Source organism: Gouania willdenowi, chromosome 21 (assembly GCF_900634775.1).
Source record: "Gouania willdenowi chromosome 21, fGouWil2.1, whole genome shotgun sequence".
Classification (NCBI taxonomy): domain Eukaryota; kingdom Metazoa; phylum Chordata; class Actinopteri; order Blenniiformes; family Gobiesocidae; genus Gouania; species Gouania willdenowi.
The window spans coordinates 28,757,815-28,781,710 of NC_041064.1; the positions used below are offsets into that span (position 1 = coordinate 28,757,815).

Consider the following 23,896-nt stretch of genomic DNA (forward strand, 5'->3'; position numbering starts at 1 on the left):
CGTTTATTTATTCATTTATTTATTTTATTTTTAATTTAACAGGTTTATTCTTCATCATTTTTCAATTTTGCTGGCGGGACCCCAGGTGGTGTCATCTGGAGTTTAGAAGGGGTCCCTGAAATGTCTAGTCATTGATTTAAAAAAATAAATACAAATAAATCAAGACTTAACTTCAGGTTGTTGTTTGTTTTATTGAGATATGAATGAAAAATATGAAGCTCTGACTCTGATCCTGACCAAAGTAAAAGAATGTCATCTATGTATCTTCCCCACCATATGATTTTATCTTGGTAGACATTCTGGCTTGAAAACACAAACTTCTCCTCCCAGTGTCCCATAAACAGGTTGGAATAATTAGGTGCAAAACATGCTCCCATAGCTGTACCTTTCTGTAGTTTATAGAATTGATTCTGAAAGACAAACACATTGTTAGTTAAAGTCCATTCTGTGAGTTGCAGGATGAATACAGCAGGGGGCGTCTGTCCTGGTTGAGTATTTTCCAAGTAATGTGAGAGAGATTCCAACTCTTCCTCATGGTCAATATTTGTCTAAAGTGATTCAATATCCATAGTCACAAAAAGTGCTGGCCCTATATTTCTAATTTATTTCATTTTATTGAGTACATGTGCACTGTCTTGTATGAAAGAGGGCAGCTCTAACACAAATAATTTAATGTGAAAGTCAACACATTTTGATGCTGGTTCTGTGATAGATTCATTCACACTTATTATAGGTCTTCCAGAGGTTTTTCTAGGTTTTTATAGACTATTGGAAACATGTAGAAAGAAGGAATTCTGGGATTTTTACACAGCAAAAAGTCATGTTTATTCTGAGAAATCCACCTTTGATCCTTTGCATTTAAGAGCATTTCTTGAAGTTCTGTCTTTATTTGCTCTGTAAGATGAAACATTAAAGGCTGGTAGTATTCACTGTTGCTCAGCTGTCTCAAGGCCTCTGTATACTGGTCTCTGCCCCACATCCCCACTAATGTACTGTCTCTGCCCCTCACCGCCACTGGTCCTCATTTGTCTGCTCTTTTAATTATGATGTCATCTATAAAGATACTCTCACTGCTCTATTAACAAGATTGATAATCAATAACTGAAAACACCTTCCCTACCACATTAAAAACAGCCACTATCATTCAAATCCATAAAGCAGGAAATAAACAAGATATCAACACCCATTGTTACTGTTAAAATGAACTCAATTTAAACTGTCGACAAACACTCTGGCTTGGGTTAACTCCTATCTGTCTGGTCAGACCTAATGTGTCCGTATCAGTAACACTACATCCACTATTACTGCTACTGATATCAGACTGCCACAAGGCTCTAACATCGGCTTTCTTCTGTTCTGCCATCTGTATGCGAGGATGTTAATATCCAGATGTATGCAGATGATATGCTCGTTTATGCATGGGGAAAGTATGCTGAACACTGGAGGATGCTCAAACTTATTTTAATGCAATAATTATGTCTCGGTTTTATTATTGTATAACCTGCTGGTCCCAGGCGAGTAAAGCCGCTCTGAGGCCGTTGGAAACTTTGCACAAACAATCGCTCGAAATCCTCGACCGAAAACCATTACAACACCATCACTGTTTAGTCCTTCAAAAATATAGATTGTTAAATTTTGACAACATTCAAAGATTTGCATTAATACGATTGGCCTATAGAATCTTAAATAACTCTGCACCAGCACCTCTGAAGAACTTTATAAAGTTCACTTCTGCTGTGACAACTAGAACCATATACACACCCCCAGACACCCATAAACAAAATGTATATATTTATCCTTTATCCTTATTTATCATTTATACTTATCATTATTATTATTACTGTTACTGGCTTGTGTTTTGTTTTTTCTGTTCTGCACACTGAATACTGAGTCAAATTTTCTGTGTTGTTTTTTAAAACTGAACTTGGCCAAATAAACTTTTCTGATTCTAACGATCCTCCACCAGGGGGCAGTGTACCATACACAGATGTAAAACTTCATTAGCACAATCATACTTCTCATATAAAGCAATAAAGAATGGAACGATTTCACAACAGACCTGAAAAGTCAAACTGACTATTTTCTGTTCACTGCAGAACTTAAAAAGTGTCTGTGGAACAATCAAAGCTGCTCACACAGACACTGAGGTGGACACTATGTTTGAACCACGTGACAACTTACCGGTAACGTGTTTATATTCATGAAGGAGAACAGATGAACGTGTATTTTATAAAATGTACTGTATTGAACGTGTGGTTAGTGTTTATGAATAATGACAGAATGAGAGAATGTATTGTCCAGGTGTGTTGCTGTAAATGAGAGGTGTGGATGTAATGTACAGGTGTGATGCTGTTCATGTCTGTGTGTAGGTCAGTGAGAGTGCATATTCTGAGTGTTCTTAATTGATGGTTCTTGTACAGTTTTTACCATTGTAATTTATTGAGTGTTATTGTATGTTTTATACAGGTAACCAGGGACGACAGATGGAAACTAGCTGTTTAACTATACTCTGGTGTAGAACATCTTTGTCTTTTATGATCTTAATGTCTCTATGCATTTGTCCCTTCAAATAAAGACTAAACTATCATTAGTTGAAAACCATTTCAGTGCCTCATTTTCTTCTTTTAACAGGTTACATTCTCTTTTTGTCTTTGAAGCAAACAGTTTGTCAATTTCATATGTTACTTTTCTGTAAAATGTGTTCAAAGTAGGATGGAATGTGGTAGGAATGAAGGTGGACTTGGGCTTAAATAATGTTTATGTAGATTCTGTCTGAATCTGAGAGTGAGAGGCAGCTTGATTGGGGTTAGTGTTGTACCAAACTCTAATTTAATACATGTTTAGAAAATCTCTATGTATCAATCCTGTATAATGCATTTTTCATGTTCTTAAACATCACTGAATGAACAGATCTACAGATTTTAATTGTAAATGTGTAACATTTCACTTGGTCATGTGACCTGTTGAAAATCTTTAAAGGAAGTTGCTTGGCAGCCATTTTGTTACTGCCCTGATGAAGGCCTGTTAGGCTGAAACATGTTGACATGGTTTTTATGATTAAATAGTCCTGATGGAATAAAGGCTTTTTAACTACAGTCTCTCTGAGTGCCTCAGATCTTTTTGAAACTCTAAGTTGGATCCCCAAACTGAAGAGCACCAGGGAGACAACACATTTTTCAAGCAACTTTCTAACACAGGAAACCCATGCAGCACAACAGTTTTTTAACTTTATTCTTTACTTTCACTTTGTCAAATATACATCTGGGGGGTATTACACAAAAGTTGGATAAATACATCCAGGATAAAGGAGAATGCAGGGTTAGACAAAGTCTGGTCTGCACTATCTTAGATAAATTGGTTGCATGTTTGCCGTGGCAGGATAAAGAGACGATGTTTAGTGAAGCTGGGTTAGAATCACCCCAAACCAACCAAGGAGTAGAGGCTGCTGGACCTGGTAACCCTGAGCTTTCTTTTCTTTATTGCAAACAAAATATACCAACCAGTATGGTTAAAATAAAACACATCTAAACAACACTAAGATAAATACATACACACAATAAAAAGAAATTAGGCAGTTGACTTAATAGCTTTTAAATTTCATTAATTATATCATTTTTAAATAAATAATAGAGGTCTTTGGCCAGTTTGGATTCCATAAATTTTAGGGATTTAATGTAAAGTTGAAATTCATTTAAGATAAACATTTTAATGGTCTTGGAAAAAATTTCCATTATGAATATAGAATCTGACTAAGATTAGTAAAACATTTACCATTAACTCTAAATCCATACGAAAACATATCAATAAACCCCAGGACTATTGATATGGAAACTTACGTTTTCTATGTGTGTGTGCTGTGCCAGGATGGCCGAGTGATCTATGGATTCTTCCTTCCGCTAACCTGGGTTTGAATTCTAGCTTTTGTCATATATAGTTTTTTAATTTTAACATATTTAACATGGCAAATTCCACCTTTAAAAATACATATATGAAAAAATAAATATTTTATGGTTTTACCTGGGTTAGGGCTAAAATAAAATGGTTTGCAGGGTAGCTTAAAATGAAACAGAACTTTAAGTCACATGGTGCACTATCGTCACCTAAACTGGCCAATGAGGGGCGCTCCGTATGAATAGACGATTCATACGTTTCTGTATGAATATTCACGGCCTACTTTAAACACAAAGGGCCTCCGACAAAAAGACATAAGAATAAAAATAAGAGGTATCTTTTTTTTTTAAGATTTTGTTAGTACCCACTGGTTTTTGGGATTCTCCATTAGTTTCTTATCTCGCTAATTCTCTGTGGTCACGACTCAAGAGCACTCATAATAAGATAAGAGAAAACCTCACAGCCTTTTAAATGATTGTCCAATGCATTAAACACATGTTTTAAATTTAAGAAACAAAAACAACACAATATATTGTTTAACTTGCATTATGTAATTTTTTAATGATTGATCCCTTTTGAATTAGTGATTTTGAAGCATCATGGTCCACAAAATGTTTAGCTTTGTTCATAATTGAGAGGCTTTTTGAAAATTTGCTTTTTATGTCTGATGTTGGCTTTCCATGTCAGTTTATTGTCAATTATTACTACAAGAAATGTATTTCCAGGAACATTTTCTCATTGAATATCATCTATTTTTATTTTTATTTCTGGGTTATTTTTATAATTACCAAATATCCATACTTTAGTTTTATTTATATTTACAATTAATTTATTATGATCTATTAACAAGGGGATGAAGTTATGCTATGTGGGGTCGCCTGAAGCATTTAGTAATAATAATTATTGTTTTTAATTAATTAATTAATAAAACAAATCAAAATATCAGAGAAATACACATGCAGTGTAAGAAAAAGCAGAAAGAGCTTAAAAATGTATTATTCTTTTTCAAATCTCAAACAATTGTAAAGTTTTATGTTTAATGTTGTAATGATTTAAGAGAAAAATTTTAAGGGTCTTGAAAAAATTGCCCATATGAATAAAAATGTGGCTAAAATTAGAAAGACATTTACCATTAAGTTTAAATCTATACGGAAACATACCCTGGGACTAAGCTGAAAGAACTTAAATATTTATTATTATTTTTCAAATTAAAACACCACACACAATATCAAACAATTGTATTATATTTCACTCTCTTTAATATAAATCTAATTCAAATAAAATGCAGTTTAAAAAAATAACTGAGCTGACTCATATTATCACTTTGTACACTAATATTTACTACTCTGTATTTGTAACACAGAAAAACAAATATGATCAAAAAGCTCATTTTAGAGAAAAAAGGTCTCTGGGGTCGCTAGAAATTTGTGATATAAAAATGAGGTCACGACACAGAAAAGTTTGGGAACCACTGATATACACAATTTATGTTGATTCTGTTTTTAATCCAGGCTATGTTTTTTTTAAATAAATGTATTCAAGTATTTCATTCAGGTAGTAATGGTTTGTTTTGGAAGTAATAAATTTAATCTGAATTTACTAACTGCTTGAGAAGTTTTTTTATGAGGTACTTTTTTACTCTTACTCAAGGAAAAGTACTTTTGATAATAGTAAAATAACTTGATTTATAAAGTGCTTTTATGTCTACACTGAAGTCGTCCCAAAGCACTTTACAATTTTATTTTTATAATTACCAAATGTTATGTTTTTGGCCATATGTGCCTGTTTTTGTCTCCATTGTCTCCATTGTCAAGGTCCTTACTGTGCATGGACAGACTCTTGGACGCCATGACCAGGGATTGAAGGAGGTGATTGATGCGTTAGGAGAACTTTCCACGCAAGTAACGCAAGTGCAAACCCAGCTGATCCAAGTCACTGCTCATTTGGCCTCACCTGCTGCCACACCGACCACCTCTAATCCACCTGCTCAGGCCTCTGACTCACCTCAACCTGCTACTCTCCGAACAGCACGTGAGCCATATATTCCTACACCTCAACCATACTCTGGGGAACTTGGTTCCTGTGGGAGCTTTTTGTTAAAGTTTGATCTAGTCTTCGAACAGCAGCACCAGACCTATGCTTCTGATAGATCACGTATTGCTTATGTAATTGGGTTACTATCCGTAAAGGCGTCTGAATGGGCTACAGCTATATGGAACAGCGAATCTGAGATTTTGCAGTCGTATCAGCAGTTTATAACCGAAATGAAACATATTTTTGACCATCCAAAGTAAAGAGAGAAGCCAGCGCCTATTTTCTCTCAAGCAGGGAACTTCCTCTGTGGCACAGTATTCATTGAACTTTAGGATTGTGGCAGCAGCTAGTGGGTGGGACGACACAGCACTTCAGGGGGCATTTTTTTATGGGCTATGTGAGAGCGTGAAACCCCCACCACAACGTATCCAGCTGCAGTCTTCAGTCTTGTACAATGGTGAGCCATTTTCTGTGACATCCTTAACAGACTCCGGATCTGATGAGAATTTTGTTGATGCAGATTTTGTGAAACAGACTGGCATTCCCACCGAGCCCATAGACAAACCCAGGACAATTAAGGCTGTTGATGGGCATCTAATAGCTCATGTTACTCATTGCACAATCCCTATTACGCTCATTCTTTCAGGAAATCACAAGGAGACTATTAGGCTCTATGTTCTCCCTTCTCCTCTAGCTCCTATTGTTCTTGGAATACCATGGCTATCCTTGCATAATCCACAGTTTGAGTGATCTACGGGCTCAATTACCTGGAGCGTGTTTTGTCACTCCAACTGTCTGCGTTCAGCTATCTCTCCTGTGCATACCCATATCCCAAATGTGACACAACCCCCGGATCTTTCCAATGTACCATCTGAATACCATGATTTGGCTGAGGTTTTCTGTAAAGATAAGGCACTTTCACTTCCTCCACACAGACCATATGATTGTGCTATTGATCTTCTCCCTGGTGCTCCTTTACCCTCTAGCCATTTATACAAGCTGTCTGGACCTGAGCGGGAGGCTATGGAGAGATACATTCATGACTCATTAGCCAACGGTCTTATTCGGCCCTCCTCCTCACCTGTTGCTGCTGGCTTTTTCTTTGTAGGAAAGAGGGATAAGACCTTGCGCCCTTGCATCGATTACCGAGGGCTTAATGATGTTTACGATAAAGAACAAGTACCCACTGCCTTTAATTGATTCTGCTTTTGAGCCTCTGTACAGGGCCACTGTTTTTTCCAAGCTGGATCTACGCAACGTCTATCATCTGGTGCGTATCAGGAGTGGCGATGAATGGAAGACTGCCTTCAATACGCCATTGGGACATTTTAAATACCAGGTAATGCCTTTCAGGCTTACTAATGCTCCCGCTGTCTTCCAGGCCCTGGTCAACAACGTTTTGCGTGACATGCTGAACAAATTCATTTTTGTATACATCGATGACATCCTCATATTCTCCCGGGACATCCAGGAGCACATTCAGCATGTCCGTCTTATTCTGAGAAGCCTTTTGGAGAACAAATTATTTGTCAAGGCGGAGAAGTGTGAGTTTCACAGACCCACTGTTAGTTTTCTGGGCTTCATGATCAAACAGGGCAAATTGAGAGCGGATCCAGCCAAGATTCAGGCTGTGGCTGAGTGGCCTACCCCCACATCCCGAAAGAACTTACAAAGATTCTTGGGCTTTGCTAATATTTACAGGCGATTTATCAAGGATTTCAGCAGAGTTGCCGCCCCACTCACTCTCCTTACCTCGAGCTCCAGTCCCTTCATCTGGACCTCTGATGCTCAGAGTGCGTTTGACCTGCTCAAACGGAGGTTCACCACTGCACCTGTACTTATCCATCCAGACCCCAGTCGACAGTTTGTTGTGGAGGTGGATGCATCCGATCTAGGTGAGGGTGCCATTCTGTCCCAACGCTCTGCTGAGACCAACAAGCTACACCCATGCGCTTTTTTTTTCGAAGAGGCTTTCTGAGGCGGAGAGAAACTATGACATAGGTGACCTTGAGCTATTGGCTGTAGTTTCAGCCCTCCAAGAATGGAGACACTGGTTGGAGGGGGTGCAGCAATCCTTCATCATTTGGACTGACCACAAGAACCTTTCTTACCTCCGGTCAGCACAAAGGCTCAACCCCCGCCAAGCACGTTGGGCCCTTTTTTTAAGCAGGTTCAACTTCACTTTGACCTACCGACCAGGCTCAAAGAACGGCAAGCCTGATGCCTTGTCCCGGCTTTACACTTCTGACCCTGTTGAATCTGTTCCAGGCACCATACTGCCCCCTTCCTGTGTGGTTGCTGCTGCCCACTGGGAGATTGAAGACAAAGTCATGGAGGCCCAACGCTCGGAGCCGGATCCCGGTCAGGGTCCGCCTAATCGCCTTTTTGTCCCAGCCTCAGTTCGTTCCCAAGTTCTCCAGTGGGGCCACTCCTCCAAGCTCTGCTGCCACCCAGGTATCCAACGCACTATGACCTTCATTAAACAGAGATTTTGGTGGCCCTCTGTGGGTTCTGACGTCCGTGAGTTTGTGTCTGCTTGTGATATCTGTGCCCGTAGCAAGTCATCTCACTTGCCTCCTGCTGGTTTGCTGCATCCTCTTCCGGTGCCCTCACGACCCTGGTCTAATATTGCGGTGGACTTTGTTACCGTCCTGCCCCAATCCGAAGGTAATTCAGTTATCCTAACCTTATCGATCGTTGCTCCAAGGGAGTCCATTTTGTCCCCCTTCCCAAACTCCCATCTGCCTTGGAGACGGCTAACTTGTTAGTCCAACATGTTTTTCGTTTACACGGGATCCCTGTGGACATCGTATCGGATCGTGGACCTCAATTCTCTTCACAAGTATGGAGAGCATTCTGTCAGGCCATTGGAGCATCAGCCAGCCTCTCCTCAGGTTTTCATCCACAGTCAAACGGTCAGGCAGAGAGGGCAAACCAATGTCTCGAAACTGCCCTTCGTTGTGTGACAGCCCGCCATCCTACTGCTTGGTCCACTTTTCTTCCTTGGGTTGAATATGCACACAATTCCATGTCAAGTTCTGCTACTGGACTCTCTCCTTTCATGGCTTCTCTTGATTTCCAGCCGCCTCTGTTTCTTGCACAAGAACGAGAGGTGGCTGTCCCATCTGTTCAGGCCCATCTTCGTCGGTGCCGAGCCGTTTGGAATACCGTCCGTTCTGCCCTCACACGTTCTGCAGCTCGTAGCCAGCAAACTGCCAACCGCCGTCGCACGGCAGCACCGGTCTACCAAATGGGACAGAGGGTGTGGCTCTCTTCCCGTGATCTGCCCCTCCAAGTGGACTGCAATAAACTGGCTCCGAGGTATGTGGGACCATACGAGATTGAGAAGATTGTGAACCCCGTCTCTGTCAAACTTAAATTGCCCGCTGCTCTACGAGTTCATCCTGTGTTCCACGTTTCCTCGATCAAGCCCGTCATGTCCAGTCCTTTGTGCCCTCCGGCCGTCCCCCCGCCTCCCTCCCGGCTCGTTGAGGGTCACCCTGCCTTCACGGTTAGTCGGATCCTGGATGTGCGCCGCCGGGGGCGTGGATTCCAATTTCTTGTTGATTGGGAGGGTTATGGCCCTGAGGAGCGGTCGTGGGTTTCTCGTCGCCTTATCCTGGACCCTGGTCTACTGAGGGACTTCTATCGCCGGTTCCCTGACAGGCCTGGTAGGACGCCAGGAGGCGTCTGTTGAGGGGGGGGGGGGGGTCCTGTTATGTTTTTGGCCATATGTGCCTGTTTTTGTCTCCCTCTTGTGGCTCTTTGTTTTTCTTTTAGGCTTGGTCCTGGTGGGGCATGGACTCCGAGCAGGCACACCTGGTTCCAATTACTCATCACTGCAATACAAAAGCCTCAGACTCACCTCCACTCATCGTTGGATTGTTCCGTCTATGCTGCGGTACTTCTGCTCTAGAGATATCCTGAAGTGTATGCCAAGTTTTATTTTTTGATTCTGGACTTTTATTCCTCTAGTACCCGAGCCTGCTCTGGAGCCACTCCCAGGATCAAGCCAAGCCAAGAGGACACTTTTTGTTAAATAAATTCACGTCGACCCACACTTTGGGTGTTGTGTTTGTTTATGGGTCCAACTTAACAACCCTAACAACCAAATATCCATACTTTAGTTTTATTTATATATACAATTAATTTATTATGATCTATTAACAAGGGGATGAAGTTATGCTATGTGGGGTCGTCTGAAGCATTTAGTAATAATAATTATTGTTTTTAATTATCTATTTTGCACAATTTAAAAAACAAATCAAAATATCAGAGAAATACACATGCAGTGTAAGAAAAAGCAGAAAGAGCTTAAAAATGTATTATTCTTTTTCAAATCTCAAACAATTGTAAAGTTTTATGTTTAATGTTGTAATGATTTAAGAGAAAAATTTTAAGGGTCTTGAAAAAATTGCCATTATGAATAAAAATGTGGCTAGGATTAGAAAGACATTCACCATTAAGTTTAAATCTATACGGAAACATATCAAAAGACCCTGGGACTAAGCTGAAAGAGCTTAAATATTTATTATTATTTTTCAAATTAAAACACCACACACAATATCAAACAATTGTATTATATTTCACTCTCTTTAATATAAATCTAATTCAAATAAAATGCAGTTTAAAAAAAATAACTGAGCTGACTTATATTATCACTTTGTACACTAATATTTACTACTCTGTATTTGTAACACAGAAAAACAAATATGATCAAAAAGCTCATTTTAGAGAAAAAAGGTCTCTGGGGTCGCTAGAAATTTGTGATATAAAAATGAGGTCACGACACAGAAAAGTTTGGGAACCACTCTCACCTTTGCTTTTTGCAATATTCGTTGAACCTCTCGCAGCAGCTGTACGTCAGAACTCTGTTATTAAAGGAATCCACTCATCCATCTCAGAACACAAAATTAATCTTTACGCGGATGACATTTTACTCTATTTGGAAGAACCGCAATCCTCTTTAGAGGAAGTATTTAATCTAATAAACAGCTTCTCTAAATTATCAGACTATTCCATTAACTGGACAAAATCATCAATCCTCCCTTTGACAAAAAACTCTTGGAATCCTGCACACCAAAATCCACAACACCCCTCCACCACAAATACAATTAAATATCTAGGCTTAAATATATCACCAAACTTAAATGAATTAATTAAACTAAATCATGATCCGATGTTGGACAAAGTCACAGAAGATCTGCGGAGATGGAACAATCTCCCCATCTCACTACTTGGCAGGATAGCCTCAGTTAAAATGAAAATCTTACCAAAAATAAACTACTTGTTCTCAATGATACCACTGAAACCACCAAAACAATGGTTTCAAAGATTAGATTCTACAACTACAAAATTCTATACTAGAAATAAAAAACCTAAAATAAGCCTTTCTACCCTTCAAAAAAACAAAGACGAGGGTGGTTTAGAAGCCCCTAATTTCATGCATTATTACTTAGCAAACCAAATACTATATTTAACAGAATGGCTAAATCCAAAAGAATACTACAACACCTGGCTAGAAATAGAACAGTTAGACTGCAAACACATTAAACTCTCTGATCTCCCTTTTATCACTGCGACCCTCAAACATCACAACTGCTTTAAAAACCCACTAATTACCTCCACACTGACTGCATGGTGGAAAGCCCTGGACATCACAAATGGCCAATTAAAAACTAGTATACTGTCTCCAATCTGGCACAACCCCGACTTTAAAAATAAAAAAACACCACTCTATCTGAAGACATGGGAAGAGAGTGGAATCACTCATCTCCAAGACCTTTTTGAAAATGACAAGATCAGGTCATATAACAATCTAACCCAAGCATTCGATATAAATAAAAGTAACTTTCTACAGTACTTACAAGTAACAGAGACAATAAAGAAAACCACTCCACTAGACTTAACTACGTTACAACCTCCAGAACTGGCTATATATATGAAAAAAATCTCAACAAAATCAAAAAAACTCTCAAAAATATACAGAGCGCTTTCGAACACTAACTGTAATTACTTACCAATCGCGAAGTGGGAGGCCGAACTCTCAATCACCCCGAGCACTGATTTCTGGGCAGAAATTTGTTGTAATACTTTTAAGATGACAAAAAACACAAACCTTCAGCTAATTCAATACAAGGTCCTCCACAGATCCCACATTACCCAACAGAAAATGCATAAAATGGGCTTCTCAGCAACAGACATCTGCTCTCAGTGCACCCAGAATACAGCGGATTCCTATTTACATGCCTTATGGCTTTGCTCCCCAGTTCAACACTTTTGGATTCTAATCACTGAAAAACTGTCCTCCATTTTGGACTACAGGATTCCTTTATCTCCAAATCTTTGTTTGATTGGAGACCTGACAATGCTTCAACCTCCAGCAAACCAATCACAATCAATCCTTGCGGCACTAGCCATAGCAAAAAAAACAATATTACTAAATTGGAAAGACAAAAAATCCTTAAACATAAACCAATGGCAAAATCTCCTCACAGAATTTATTTCCATGGAAAAGATGTCTGCTCTCAGAAAACAAAAAAAAATAACGTGCTTTGAGGAGCGTTGGACTCCTTTTTTAATTGCATTAAATCTAAATTTTTAAAAGCCTGATGATCTAGCCTGCAAGCGACTGCCAGCACCACTCTTTACTAACGCACTAGCCCAACTGTAGGCCGGGGCCGCCTTGGGCCTCTGGGTGGTCTTGGTCAGGATGGCTGGGGTGGGTTGCCGGGGTGCCTTGTTGCCTCAGCACGGGTGTGCATTCCTTCTGGGTGTTCACGGGGTCCCGGGGCTGTTTGATTTGGCGCCGTTGCCCCTTGCATGCGCATCTGGTTGGTCTCTGGGGCTGGGGCCCTGCGTGCTCCCCTGCCGCTCCTTCCCCTTGCTCCCTGTCCCCCTGTCTCGTCCTCCCCCCCTCCTCCTCCTTTGCTCTTGCGCCCGCCATCCTGTGGGGTTGGGTTTGGGGGGCTCCCGTTGGCCTGGGGCACTGGTGGGGGGGCTGTGGCTCCCGCCTGGGGGACGGGCGGTGCCGTGCCGGGTGGGTTGGCTGGGGGGTGTTTTCGTTGGGGGGCCTGGGGTGGTGGGGTCCTTGGCTCCGGTCCGGGGGGATCCGGGGTGGGGGTAGCTTTGGGGGTGGCTGCTGCCCGGGGTCGGCGATTGCCTCCTGGGTTGCTGGGTGGCGGGGCGTGGCTGTGGGTTGCTCCGTCGGCCCTTGCGGGTCCTTGGCTTGGCTCCCTGGGGCGCACCTTTGCCAGGGATGTCGCTTGCGCGACGAGCCAGGCGGGGCCCCCTCGGGGGCTTTTTGTACGACCGCAATGGCCGGGGTGTGGACGTTATGGCTAGAGGGGTGGGGTGGGGGGTGCTATGGGGCCTCCCCGGGGGTCGTATTGGGCGGGTGTGCGGGGGCGCGGCGCGTGGTTCCTGGCCCGGTGGATCCGCGTCGGGATTGGCTGGTCTGCTGGCTGGGTGCACCGAGCGCCGTGGGCGCGATTCCGGGGCGGGGGTGCACCGGGGGCGGATCCTTGGGCTACGTGTCCGGGGAGGTGCTCTCCGGCGGGGCTGGTAGCCTCGGGCCCGCTGTTGTTCGGGGTGTGCTGGCGTCGGGGGGGTGTCTCGTGCCGGTGCGTGGGTCGTCGGGGATTGCCTCCGTGGGGGGGGGGGCTCTATTGGCGCCGTTGGTGTGGGGGGGCGGTTCCGGGATGGGGGTGCTTCGGTACTCTGGCTTGCCGGTCCGTGGCTGGCGGGATGGCCCTGCTTGGTGGTGGATGGCGTCCTCTCTCGTAGGGGGGGCCGGGGCCGCCTCCCGGTGGAGAGTGTTGTATCGTGGCCCCGGGTGGGCCTGTGCTGTTCCTGGTGCGGGCATGGGCCTCCCCCCTGCTCGGCCGCTCCCCTTGGTGGCGGGGTGGCGTTGCTCCGGGCCGGCGGGCGGCGGGGGTCGCCCCCTGGGGCGCCGGGGGATGGGGTTGGTGCCTGGCTGTGCCCGGGGGTGGGGGGTGTCGCCGTGCTCCGCGGGGCCGGCGCGGTCTGGGGGGTGCCGTGGGGGGGGGTCTCCGACTGTGCTGTTCCGGGGCCCGCAGTGCCACTTGCCCGTCTGCGCCATCTACCCTCTCGCGTGGCCCGCCACACGGACGGGCCCGGCTCACACTGGACAGGCCTCCTACATGTTCACTTCACCCCACTCCCAGCTGGTCTGGCTCACTCACAAAATGCACCACACACCGATAACCAACCCTTGGGGGGCTGGATGGTGGGGCTGGGGGTGGAGGGGGCCGCCACCTGTGTTACTATGTAGTGGCGTGGGGGCGGCCCTCCCACCTCTAGTTGCCCTACTAATCCCTCCAATTTTAATCGCATCTCAACATGCCACCCCCCGGAGGGTGTATCATCATTTACACCCTCCGGCCTATTACACCACATACACATAAATCCACAGAGGCTGGAGGGGGAGCACCGCTCCCCTCCATCCCCCTTTTTTTAATTACACCCCATACATTCACCAAACACACACATTCACACAGGGGATCGGGAAGTGCCTCTCCATTGGGGAATGGAGAGGCACCATAACAGGGTGGTGGGTTGGTACACATATTTGGGCCTCTCCGGTGGGGGCCTGGCCCCTCTGTTGGTGGCTGGGCCACTGCATAGAGTAAAAGTACATCAAGATGGTGCGGTCGGGCGTGGCGGTGGGTCTCGGGGGGGCTTTGCCAGGGTCTCTCCTTGCGGGGTCTTTCCGGGCTGTGTCGGCCGGGTGGGGCGCGGGGGTGCCTCTCCCCCTTGGGTGTGGCTTGGTGCTTGCTTTGTCTCCTGGTGGCCTTGGGGGCGGGCCCCGCGGTGTGCGGGCCCGGGGCGGCCTGCCTCGCCGGTTTGGGGGGTGGGTGTGCTGGGGGGGTGCTAGTGTCCTCACCGGGGTTGGGGCAGGGTTGTTTGGCGCCTCGGGATGATGCTGTTTACTGGGGGGGGCGGCGTTAGCTGTTCCGGTGGTTGAGGTTGCTTTCGGCCGCCTGGTGGGTATGTCCTGCCATCTGCGGACTGGTGGGTGGGTCCGGGGCATCTTTGGCTGGGGGCTGCTGTCCCGCGCTGGATGTGTGCCGTTGGGGTGCCTCCGTCCCCGCGGTGGGGGTCGCCGGTTGCTCGCGGGCCGGCGGGGGGCGCTGCCCCGTGGCTTGCGCTGTCCGGGGGGCGGCGGGCCCTGGGCTGCTGGCCTTGTGCCGTCTGGGGCTGTGCGGTCCTGCTGGGCTGTGGCCGGGACCTGGGCTGGGGTGGGGGGCGCGTCCCGGGGGGCTTGGCCCGGGGGCTTGCCCTTGGGGGGTCCTGGTCCCTGGGGTTGCTCCTGGGGCCCGGGGTGCTTGACCGGCTGGCCGGGCCGGTCCTGGCGGGGGTCTTCTGGGGCGGGTGGCGCGTGCCGCGCCCTTGCATACCTTCTGGTGCGGCCCCTGCTTGGGTAATCCCCCGTGAGGCAGGGTGTCGGGGCCAGATTAGGGGGCCACATCCCGGCGGGGCGGTCTGGCTTGGCCTCTGGAGGGGGCCCTGGCTTTAAAGAACTGAAGCTCGTGGCGCGGGCGGCATCAGCATCTGGGGCGCCCGGGGGGGCTAGGTTGGGGTGCCTGGGGGCCGGCGGGGGGACCCCCAGCGGCCCAGGGTCCCTGCTGGCTCTGGGCTCACCGGCGGGTGCCCGCCGGCTGCCCGTTCGGCGTGGCTCTGGTCGTCTGCTGGGCGTGGGCTTTGGCTCCTCCGCTGGGGTCTCGGGCGGGGGGCTCTCTGGGCCCTCCCCTCGGGGGGCTGGGCGCGGGGGTGTGGGTGGTGGTGGGGGGGTGGGGGGCTGGGGGGCCTGGGGGTTGGGGGTTGGAGTCGGTGGTGTGGTGCGCTGGGTCCTTGGCTCCTTGGGGGCTTTTCGGGTGTGTATGGGGGGGGCAATGGCAGCCTCTCGGCTTGGGACCTTGGGGGCGTTCGGGGGGCTGCTTGGCCGTGGGGTGGTCGCCGGGGGCCCCTAGATCTCTCGCTCTTTCTGCTGGCCCAACTGCTTCTTCGGGCCCGGGGGCGGCTCATGGGTTTTGCAGTAGCGGCTCTTGGAATCACATTTGTCATGGACGCACTGGCCTCGGGCTGTGGGATAACACTCATACTGGGCTCAACCATAGACACGTTGTTCCCAAATACCTGTTTTATGTAACTTCCACTCACTTCCTCCTCTGCTCACAGCCACCACCATTATTCCTAAGCCACACACTGGTCACCAGACTGGCTTGATAACACAACAATAAACACAATATACACAACCACAATTTCACATCACATCACTTGAAACTTATTGACTATTCCCAACCCATTCGTTTTCCTATCTTGTATCCCTCCTCCCTGTTAACTCCCCCCCCACCCCCCTCACCCTGGTGTAACACTGCCCTCTCTTTTTTACATCCTCCCTTTAATAAAGTATTTACCCTTCCCTAGGGAGGGCTGGTGATGGTCACAATTATGCAATGAAATAAAATTCATTTATTTAATTGCAATAATAAAATATGCATTGCTGTTAAAAGATTGCACTTCTTGTAGTGTTAATCTTCAACAGCATGTGCAGACAAGGTGAGAAGGAAAAAATAAAAAAAAGAAAAATAAAAAAAAAAAACAAAAAAAAAAAAAAAAAAAAGAAAAGTTTGGGAACCACTGATATACACAATTTATGTTGATTCTGTTTTTAATCCAGGCTATGTTTTTTTTAAAATAAATGTATTCAAGTATTTCATTCAGGTAGTAATGGTTTGTTTTGGAAGTAATAAATTTAATCTGAATTTACTAACTGCTTGAGAAGTTTTTTTATGAGGTACTTTTTTACTCTTACTCAAGTACAAGTACTTTTGATAATAGTAAAATACCTTGATTTATAAAGTGCTTATATGTCTACACTGAAGTCGTCCCAAAGCGCTTTACAATTTCAACTCATTCACCCACCAATGAGACTGAGCTGCCATGGGTCAACCACTGAGAACAACTTAGGGCTCAGTGTCTTGCCCAACACATAGACTGGGATCAAACCTCTTGATCAGAAGATGACTGATGAAGTAACAGTACTTTTACTGGAGTACCATTGTTGTTTCCTCTACCCACCACTGGTTATAAAGTATATTTAAAGAAGTGTAGAATACTTTGTAAGTATGCCAAGGTCAGCAGATCACAATGGTTAATAACTACATTTACACAAATACAACAGCAGCTGATATGATCTCCTAGTGCTGTCGCCCACTGCCATTTAAAGTGTCACACACTGTGGTTTGTGTTGGATGTAGTGTTATTAGGTTGAATTGATTACCTTAAAGAATGGTAGATACAATTTTTTATTTCATATTTTATTCACAAAATGTACAATGTATAACATGACGGTGACAGAAGCTGTTGAATCATCAGCTTCCAAAAATGACTCTAAGAAGTTTAAGCAAGGGTGGATTTCAGAACGACTGCAGCATCCGGACGTATCTCTGGACTCAGACTTCAGCCATAGTTCCAGTGTCGTAGCAGGACGAACGTGTCTAACACGAGGACACGCCCACTCTCCGAATTTGTTTCCTTTTCTTTGCCTAAAACAAAACACATAAAACTTTACGTTAGCGGATGAAACAGCAATTTGCATTATCTGTGGATTTATATTACATGTGTGTCTCAAAATAATATTTGTGAAGTAGAGTGTGCATTTCAGAATTTATGTTACAAGTTTGAATAAAATATATATTTGCAAAACAGATCATGTGCGTTTGTGAGTCTGAAATAAAACTGTGAAATCAAGCATGTGCATTCGTGAAAACCCTGCAAGAGTTCATTCATTCTGATATTGTCCTGATTCCATAGATTTCAGCCGTAGTTCCAGTGACGTAGCAGGACCAACGTCTCTAACACGTGGACACGCCCACTCTCCGAATTAGTCTCCTTTTCTTTGCCTAAAACCAAACACATAAAAGTTTAAGTTAACTCAAGAAACACTTTCACAGTCACTGTTCCATCACCTTTAAGGTTGCTGTGGCAACATGTCTGCAGGGTAGACTTACATAGTTCTTCTTGTTGGTCCAGCCGGGGTTCTGCTCGTGGTGGAGCAAAGCACAACGTTTGGCCTCAGTATTATACTGATCTTTGTCCTCCGCTGGCAATGACTTCCACTGTTGATGGAAAACAAGAAAAGTGTCACTAACACACACTGAAGACTAGAGTTTAAAGATCACAGATCATTCATGGAGGAAAAACAAACTCACCCGTTCACCGAGGAATTTGTTGACGACAGCGCTCGTCCTCACGCCCAGATCTTCCTCCGCAGACTTCCTGTGCTCTTTGAGAAACAGCATGAAGGCATTGGGGGGCTTTTTTATGTACAGCCCCTCTTCCACCTTCTCAGCCTTACGCTTGTTCACCTTTCTGAAGGAACAAAACACAAATACACAGTATAAGAGCACATGTTAACAGTGAGCAGAGCATGATCCAGAGTCAGTCACAAGAAAGACATGTACGATGAAAACAACTGCAGGAAACTCACTTTAAGACTGGAGCCTTCACTGGGGGGGCTGGGACTGCTGGGACTGCTGGGGGTTCTGGTTGCACGATTGAAACAAAGTCATTCTCATTCCTACAAAGATTAAAACACAAACACACTGGATCAGAAATCATGTCACATGTGAAGTAACGTCTGCGTTTGAACAAGTCTGTTTGTTTGCTTTACTTACTGTCCTCCAAAAGTGGGAAGTGGATCCATCCCTGCAGTGAACACTGGAAGTCCATTATACTGGAGACACAAAAACATGTGAATGTTAGAGTTCCCATCATAGTATCAATACAAAGATCTACAGAAATACATTAAGAACTGTGTTAAACAGAGATCTTACTGTCATAGCAGACACAGCCGATGGGATGAAGGTTTGGAGCTCAATATGTTGTTGGGCCTGCATGTGCACATCATTAGGAATGGGGTTGATGGTTGTAGGGCAAGGATTTTGTGGGTGGCAGTCCTCTGCAATAGACAATACATCAACGGTTGTCAGGTCTGCATAGGTTGGAGCCCCGTCCTGGTCGTCAGTGAACGTTGTTTGGTCCTGAAGCAGTTGGGCAACGTACTGGCCATTTATTTGTTGGGCCCCGTACCCATCATCATAATCCTCAGGCCAGTAAAAAAAAGTCTGTTCCTGAAAAGCAGAATGACATCCATATTTAAAGAACCATCAATAACACATCAACATTATTAAGTAGAGAATTCTACAGAAGAACAGGAAGGGCGTGTCCAGGTTCTTACCGGCTGAACGTGCTGTTCTGAGGCCCACATCTTACTGATCAATAGGCCACAAAATATTCTCCAGACTCTGAGGGAGGAAAGAGGTTCAGTGAGTAGATCAGTGACATGTATTAGTAACAAAGGTTAAAGTAATGGAAGCATTGAGATCAGTGACATTTACAAGCCCTTTACATGAGTCATGCAGAGCGCCACAATAATAATCTACAGAAGTATCCCATCAAGGATTAGAAGAAGGAGTAAGAGTTTATTTCTGTATTCAATGTCTTATATAAAAATGTTTTTGTATTTTTCCTCCATTTTCATTATTTTGTTTGCATATTCAAAAATAAACAATCCAATTAAATTCCCCCCTTGTAAAGTTTAGCTTACCCTTCCTTAGGGAGGACTGGTGATGGTCACAATAAAGCAATATCATAAATGTATTTGTTTATATATTTTTTTCAAGAATAAAACATGCATAAATGTTGCAAAAATATTGCACTACAAGAAATGTTAACCTTTTACAACATATACAGACAAAACATGAATAAATATTTAATTTGTGCAGTGATTATTGTATATCAGCACTGCTTTCTTTTAAGGAATTTATTTATTTATCAATTATCTACTCATTTTATTTTTTTGATATATCTATGGGCAGCGCAATGACATTGGACAAAGCAGATGGATTTTTTAAATATTATTTTAACATAATAAGTTGCTACACTTGTCCACAGGAGGCTTTTGAATAAGAATAATAATTATTGGATGTATTCTAGCCTACTGGTCTGGTTGTTTCCATTTATTAATTATGAAAGCATTATTAAACAGAGGGTTATGTGCAGTAATGTGTGATCCAATGCTAAGTTTTATTAAGTTTTTTAAACTTTGGACATGCATAATCTGTGAATAAAATCATAATGAAATACGATGGGGAAAAAGCCATTTAAACTTAAATAACGAAAAATTCATCTACACTAAGAAAACAATCACTGTAATAAATAAAGTATGTATCAATGTAAATAAATGAAGGTAATATTCAAACAATGCAAACAGCTTCCATGGTTGGTAACGACATTTCACTCAGTGACTGACTGAACGTCATTGGCTGTTAAAACGAACCAAAACAAAATCATATCAAGTTCTTCAGAATCTATTTTATCTCTTAAATATTAAGTAAAAATCGACTTATTATAAGGTATGAACTAAAGTACAAATTTTCATCAGTCATTACAGGACTTAAGTATATCTACTGTTTTACTAAATAATTACATCTCTACAAAACAGTCTCAGCAGCACAAACGTTCACTACAAGTGTCACATCAGAGTCAAATTATCACAGAAGCAAAAGTAACACATGAAAAATCATCATTTATTGATTTTTGTTATGTTAAAAACGTTTTCTGTAGACCTATAATATAAAATCTAAACGTTTTAGGTCTCAAACCTGATTTAAACAGACTTAGAGAATATAATCGTAGCATATGTTTAACTTTTTAACGCTAAAATGATTAAAGTTGCCTTATCAGATGAGAATCATTCAAACAGCGCAGGGCCATGGTCTTACTTTTCTGGTCTCCTGTTTTAAAAAGTCTTTTTCTGGTAAACTTTTCGCTCCTTTCTCGGGTCAAAGATGCTCACAGCTCTGACAGCTCTGCTCTCACCGTCTGTCGCTGCTCACTAAGAACGTTGAAGGTCAGTAGGTGACTTTAACTGACGCATCCACCTCGTTTCTATGGCTACGCCACGTTACGTACACACTTAGAAAACTTTTCAAGATACACGCTCTATTTTTGTTTTTATTTGTGAGCATAAATAAGGACAATCTAGACGTTTTATATGACAAATAAAAATACAAATATTTACGTAGGCCAGTGTTTTTCTATGGAGGACCAGACCTGCCAACATTTTAAATAAATGAATAAAAGAATAAAAACAAAACAAATTCAAAAATATTTGAGTTTGAATAAAATAAATTATTAAATGAATGAAATTTTAAAAATTAAAAATAAAAAATAATATTTGGATATTTTTTTCATTCCACTTTTATATATCAATCTATTTTTCAACAATATTTTTATATTTTTGCATTTATTCAGTTATTTATTGATGTATTCATATTCGTATTTATATTTATATTTAAACTTTTGTATTTTTTGTCACTTATATTTATCAAATTTGTTTTTCATTTAATTTTTTTTTCTTTTTTACGTTTATTTATTCATTTATTTATTTATTTTTAATTTAACAGGTTTATTCTTCATCATTTTTCAATTTTGCTGGCGGGACCCCAGGTGGTGTCATCTGGAGTTTAGAAGGGGTCCCCTGAAATGTCTAGTCATTGATTTAAAAAAATAAATAAAAATAAATCAAGACTTAACTTCAGGTTGTTGTTTGTTTTATTGAGATATGAATGAAAAATATGAAGCTCTGACTCTGATCCTGACCAAAGTAAAAGAATGTCATCTATGTATCTTCCCCACCATATGATTTTATCTTGGTAGACATTCAGGCTTGAAAACACAAACTTCTCCTCCCAGTGTCCCATAAACAGGTTGGAATAATTAGGTGCAAAACATGCTCCCATAGCTGTACCTTTCTGTAGTTTATAGAATTGATTCTGAAAGACAAACACATTGTTAGTTAAAGTCCATTCTGTGAGTTGCAGGATGAATACAGCAGGGGGCGTCTGTCCTGGTTGAGTATTTTCCAAGTAATGTGAGAGAGATTCCAACTCTTCCTCATGGTCAATATTTGTCTAAAGTGATTCAATATCCATAGTCACAAAAAGTGCTGGCCCTATATTTCTAATTTATTTCATTTTATTGAGTACATGTGCACTGTCTTGTATGAAAGAGGGCAGCTCTAACACAAATAATTTAATGTGAAAGTCAACACATTTTGATGCTGGTTCTGTGATAGATTCATTCACACTTATTATAGGTCTTCCAGAGGTTTTTCTAGGTTTTTATAGACTATTGGAAACATGTAGAAAGAAGGAATTCTGGGATTTTTACACAGCAAAAAGTCATGTTTATTCTGAGAAATCCACCTTTGATCCTTTGCATTTAAGAGCATTTCTTGAAGTTCTGTCTTTATTTGCTCTGTAAGATGAAACATTAAAGGCTGGTAGTATTCACTGTTGCTCAGCTGTCTCAAGGCCTCTGTATACTGGTCTCTGCCCCACATCCCCACTAATGTACTGTCTCTGCCCCTCACCGCCACTGGTCCTCATTTGTCTGCTCTTTTAATTATGATGTCATCTATAAAGATACTCTCACTGCTCACTAGCATGCCCAAGGTTTTCTTACTCCTGTTGCCCTGCCCAGAGGCCGCCAAATGACACTCATTTGCAACTCAGTGGGGCCACCTCTCTTATGTAAATAAAGCCATTCGATCGGAATGTGCAGCTAGGCAGTGACAAACTTTGGGGGTTGGTGTAAATGATGGCCAGTGTTGAGAAACCAGTTTCTCCCAGGTAGATGTTTGTTAATCCAAATAACATTATATGGAATTATTGGATAAGAATGGCCAAATTAATATGAGCCATGTGTGTTGTGATCAATTAATAAACCGCAATAAATAAAATTAGAAAAAGAAAAACAGTAATAAAGCAACCAAGCTCCTGTTTCCTACTCCTGTATTTTAAACTATTTACCTTTATTGTTTTTGTGCTTATAAATCAAATGTATTGTTGCTATTTATGGTAAAGCAAGATTTCCGAGTGTGAAAAGGACTGTTTGAGTTCTCACTTTAAAAAGGTAAATTCACGAGGTCCACCATTCACTAACCAGGTCCATGAATTATTTTATTAAGCTATTATTTTACAAATTTGAAGAAAGTGCACAAGATGCACAAAGAATCAATGCTTCAACAGGGAAAAACAATCTCAATCTCTGTTTACACCATCAGTTATGCTGACATTATCCCTCTTGACCTTTGACCCAATGCGGAAGTACTGAACCATAGTGAAAGTTTGAAAAGGCTTATCACCTCAAGGTGAAAAAATAGCCAACTCTGGGCAGATATTTCACTGACTCTGACGACTGAGAAGCAAGGATGTCAAAAGTTTACAGCTCTCAGCTGGCTTTGGAGATGATCCTAAATGACGCCAACCCCTGTGACTCCGATGGAGAAGAAATATCCCTACAGCTGAGTTCTGACTCTGAAATTTCTTCCGGTAAGATTTTCTAAACATCCTTTTTTTTGTTTGCTGATTATGGCAGTTGTGTTTTTAATGTTTCATTAATCACATCTCAAAAATATGATCACCCTATACATGAGGAGGATTCGCCACCTTCAGAAAAGAGAGGTCGCCTGGAGACACACGAGTGGCTGACAGAGAGGGCAAAAGACGGCACAGTGTGGCGTGAAGAACAGGTCGGAAGGCCTCTCCATCACAGCCCAATTTAAGGTCACGTCACAGATGGAGAGCCAACTGCTTTGGCCAGAAGAAAGGTGACGAGTCGCTTACAGAGTTTCTTCTGCTTCATAACTCTGGAAATGCTTCGGACCATTCAGGAGTGGACTGTCCAGCATGCACTCCAGACACAACATGAGAACTGGTTCATGGCCATACCTAAACTAATGGCGTTCATTGCCATCCTGCTTCTGTGGGGGATTGTCCGCCTTCCATCGCTGCATGACGCATGGTCAGCAAAACTTGGACCGCCCCTGATCAACAGGATTATGGCTCGAAACCGTTTCAAGGACATCATGCAGCATCTA

General features: G+C 43.0%; 1 protein-coding gene across 1 annotated transcript; it reads right to left on the minus strand.

Moving 5' to 3' along the window:
- Positions 1-17,627: 17,627 nt before the first annotated feature.
- On the minus strand, positions 17,628-20,957 carry LOC114455579 (transcription factor 7-like). The gene is made up of 8 exons (XM_028436905.1): positions 20,736-20,957; positions 19,190-19,256; positions 18,786-19,082; positions 18,627-18,685; positions 18,440-18,529; positions 18,162-18,321; positions 17,961-18,068; positions 17,628-17,852 (listed from the first exon to the last, which is right to left on the minus strand). The coding sequence occupies exons 2-8, from the start codon at positions 19,217-19,219 to the stop codon at positions 17,805-17,807; spliced, it is 792 nt and encodes a 263-aa protein (XP_028292706.1). The 5' UTR covers positions 19,220-19,256; positions 20,736-20,957; the 3' UTR covers positions 17,628-17,804.
- Positions 20,958-23,896: the final 2,939 nt, after the last annotated feature.

Bases quoted from the DNA above. Each gene is read 5' to 3' on its own strand.
- LOC114455579 (XM_028436905.1), bottom strand. From the start codon at position 19,219: ATGTGGGCCTCAGAACAGCACGTTCAGCCG. The intron at 18,530-18,626 runs GTAAGTAAAGCA...TAATCTTTGTAG, and splicing joins CTTCCCACTTTTGGAGGACA to GAATGAGAATGACTTTGTTT. The intron at 18,322-18,439 runs GTGAGTTTCCTG...TTGTTCCTTCAG, and splicing joins GTGAAGGCTCCAGTCTTAAA to AAAGGTGAACAAGCGTAAGG.